This window comes from Microtus ochrogaster, chromosome 21 (genome assembly GCF_000317375.1).
Source record: "Microtus ochrogaster isolate Prairie Vole_2 chromosome 21, MicOch1.0, whole genome shotgun sequence".
Taxonomy (NCBI): Eukaryota; Metazoa; Chordata; class Mammalia; order Rodentia; family Cricetidae; genus Microtus; species Microtus ochrogaster.
The window spans coordinates 4,780,696-4,784,127 of record NC_022022.1 but is presented as its reverse complement, the minus strand read 5'-3'; the positions used below and the strand labels follow the sequence as shown (position 1 = coordinate 4,784,127).

Below are 3,432 nucleotides of genomic sequence, written 5' to 3'. Positions count from 1 at the left end.
ATAGATAGATAGATAGATAGATAGATAGATAGATAGATAGATAGATAGATAGATAGATATAAAAAAGGAATAGGATTATGAACTTCAGTAAATGTTGGTCAGGAATAGACCAATGGAAATGGAATTCTCCTACTACCTCTGCTTATTTCTCCCCTCCCCTCTTCTTACCAAGGAACACTGAGAATGCCTGAGAGCGGGAGGGACTCCGTGGAAGGAATGTCCCATTCCCTTCTGAGGCTGACTTATTTCACTGCAAAATGGGACCAACTTACACAAAAGAGGAAGCAGGGCTAGTGTGGTATTTGCATTCCTTTAGCCCCAGCATTTGGGATGCAGAGCCAGGAGGATCTCTGTGAGTTCCAGGGCGGCCAGGGCTACCCAGGGAGACCTTGTCTCAAAAAGTGAAGAGAGACTTTGGCCAGGAATGTAGCCCAGTTGGTAGATAGCTTGCCTGGCATGAGTAAGGCCTGAGTTTGATTCCCAGTACCAAATAAAAGCAGAAGTGGTCCCCATTGTGATAACCATGCCTTTAATCACAGCACTTGGAAGGAGACCAGCAGATCTCTGTGAATTGGAAGCCAGACTGGTCTACATAATGAGTTCCGGAACAGCCAGAGCTACACAGTGAGACCCTGTCTCAGACGAAACAAACCATAAGTGGTGGCGCACAACCTATAATTCCAACACTCAGAAGGTAGAGGCAAGAGATTCAGAAGTTTAGGGTTATCCCTGGCTACAAAGTAAGTCTAAGGCCAACCTGGGTTACATGAAACCCTGCCCCCACCCCCACCTCCCCATCCCCCCCCCCCAAAAAAAAGAAAAGAGAACCTAGATAAAGTTCAAGATTTCAGTATAGCAGGAATACATAGACCTATGAGGATTAGTGGTGAGGCCTAAGTCTAGAAAAAAGTGTTTAAGCCTGAACTTTTGTGTGCACATATCCTACTAGCACCCATATAAAGATGGCTAATGAACATCTCAAGCCAAGTGTGGCGGTGCATGCTTTGTATCCCACTACTAGAGAGACTGATACAGGAGGATTGCTGCAAATTCAAGGCCAGCCTACTACATAAGAAGTCCCCATCTTTAAACAAATTAAAATAAAATAAAAAAGCATCTCAAAAACATGGCCAGGAGCTGGGGCGATAATTGGGAGGGTAAATGAGCTGCTGCACACGCATGAGAAACTAAAACCCACTTAGAGCCAGGTGTGAGAGCACACCTCTAATCCAGGTGTTCCTGAGACGAGACAGGAGCCAAGGCTGAGTCTCCTGAAGCTCACAGGCCAGCTGTCCTGCTATGTAAAGAGTCAAAGAGCCCCTGTCTCAAAGCAAGGCAGAATTTGAAGACTGACCCCTGAAGTTGTCCTTTGCTCTCCACACACATGCTATGGCACACATAGTACCATACCTGCATACACACACCACACGCCCATAGAATTAAGCACATATACTCCCAACAAAAAAGGAAATTAGCATAACCAACACAGAATAATTGATTTCCTATTCCCATATACCTGCCCCTCCTAAGCCTCCTTTTTTTTAGTAATAGATACCCACTACCATGTTAGGCTAAATCCTTGAAATTCTTTTTTTTTTTTTAATATTTATTTATTTATTTAGTATACAATATTCTTTCTGCTTGTATGCCTGAAGGCCAGAAGAGGGCACCAGACCTCATTACAGATGGTTGTGAGCCACCATGTAGTTGACTGGGAATTGAACTCAGGACCTTTGGAAAAGCAGGCAATGCTCTTAACCACTGAGCCATCTCTCCAGCCCCTTGAAATTCTTATATCTCACTAATACATATCAGCCCATTTTCTAAAATTTTCTCCTATCCAACTATTTCTTACCTTTCCTGTTCTCTCCCTAGTCTAAGTGACTATATTGTCTCTTTGTGTGTGTATAGAGGGGATTATATGTACATGTGTTAGTGCACATGCCTGTGCAGATATGCACTGGAGCCACAGGAGAGCATCAGATGGCCTCTAGCAATCCCTGCCTTATCCTTTGAGGCCTGTTCTCTCCCTGAACCTGGGTCTTGTGGGGGGGGGGGGGGGGGGGTGTTGTTTGTTTGTTTGTTTTTCTTGGCCCTAACAACCCTTTGCCCTTACAGTGCTGAAATTACAGGCATGTATGAGATCACGTCTGGCTTGCTATGTGGGTGCTGGGGGTTCAAACTCAGATACTTATGGTTGTACAACAAATCTTTTATCTACTGAGCCATCTCTCTAGCCCCCAGCACTATCATCTCTTGTCAGCACTTCTCCAGACTCTTCTCAGTGGTCTCCCTTCTTGCATTCTTACCCATTTAATGACCAGAAGTACTTTTTAGCTAGGTGTAGTGGTAAATGCTTGTAATCCTAGCACTTGGGAGATAGAGGCAGGAAGATCCAGAGTTCATGGTCACCCTCAGTTATATAGTAAGTTCAGTGCTAGCCTGAGCTACATGAGACCCTGGCTGAAAAAAGAAGAAGAAAGCCAAGCTAAGGACTATTAAAAGCTACAAATGTGATCTACAAATGTTAGTCTACAGGCTATGAATATGGCCCAACCCAAAATCACAGGAAGGTCCCTGGGGCTCACTAGCCATCCTGGCCTACTTGGTAAGTTCAAACTCCAGGAGAGACACTGTTTTAGAAAACAACAAAAGTAGATGTCTATGGTCTAGAAAGATCTTCACAGTTAAGAGCACCTCCTATTCTTCCAGAAGACCAGAACTGGATCCCTAACACCTGTGTCTGTAATCCAACACCTTCTGGCCACCTTGGAGCCCCACACACATATGGCAGACACACAAAGAAATCTTGAGGGGCTGGAGAGATAGTTCAGCAGTTAAGGGCACTTGCCTTTGCAGCAGACCCAGGTGTGGTTGCTATCACCCACATGATGACTTAAAACTGTCTATAACTCCAGTCCCAGGGGATCTGATATCCACTTCTGGAGTCCACAGGCACCAAACATGCACTTGCTACAGATACATACATGTACATTTGAGGGTAATGGATAAAAATTAACAGGGAGCAGAAGGAAGGTAAGTTCAGGGAACTTGAGTTAGAATTTGCCAGGGCACACTAACCCACACTCTTGAATTCTTTTTCTCTTACCCATTTATTTGCCACAGTATAGCAAAACAAATGGAACTTTAAAAATCTAAAATCTACTTTTCTTTTGAGGCAGGAGATATTTTTTATTATATTTATTGAGCTCTACATTTTTTTCTGCTCTCCTCCCTGCCTCTCCCCCTTCCCCCTTTAATCCTCCCCCAAGGTCCCCATGCTCCCAATTTACTCAGGAGATCTTGTCTTTTTATACATTTTACTTCCCATGTAGATTAGATCTATATAAGTCTCTCTTAATGTCCATATTGTTGTCTAAGTTCTCTGGGATTGTGGTTTGTAGGCTGGCTTTCTTTGCTTTATGTTTAAAA

General features: G+C 43.7%; 1 protein-coding gene across 1 annotated transcript in view; it reads left to right on the top strand.

Annotated features, from left to right (window-relative positions):
• Polr3c (RNA polymerase III subunit C) overlaps window positions 1-3,432 on the top strand; it is a 20,790-nt gene that overhangs the window by 6,042 nt on the left and 11,316 nt on the right. The window contains exon 5 of the mRNA XM_013349874.2: window positions 1,234-1,301. Coding sequence (XP_013205328.1) covers window positions 1,234-1,301 — 68 coding nt within the window. The remainder of the gene's footprint in view (window positions 1-1,233; window positions 1,302-3,432) is intronic.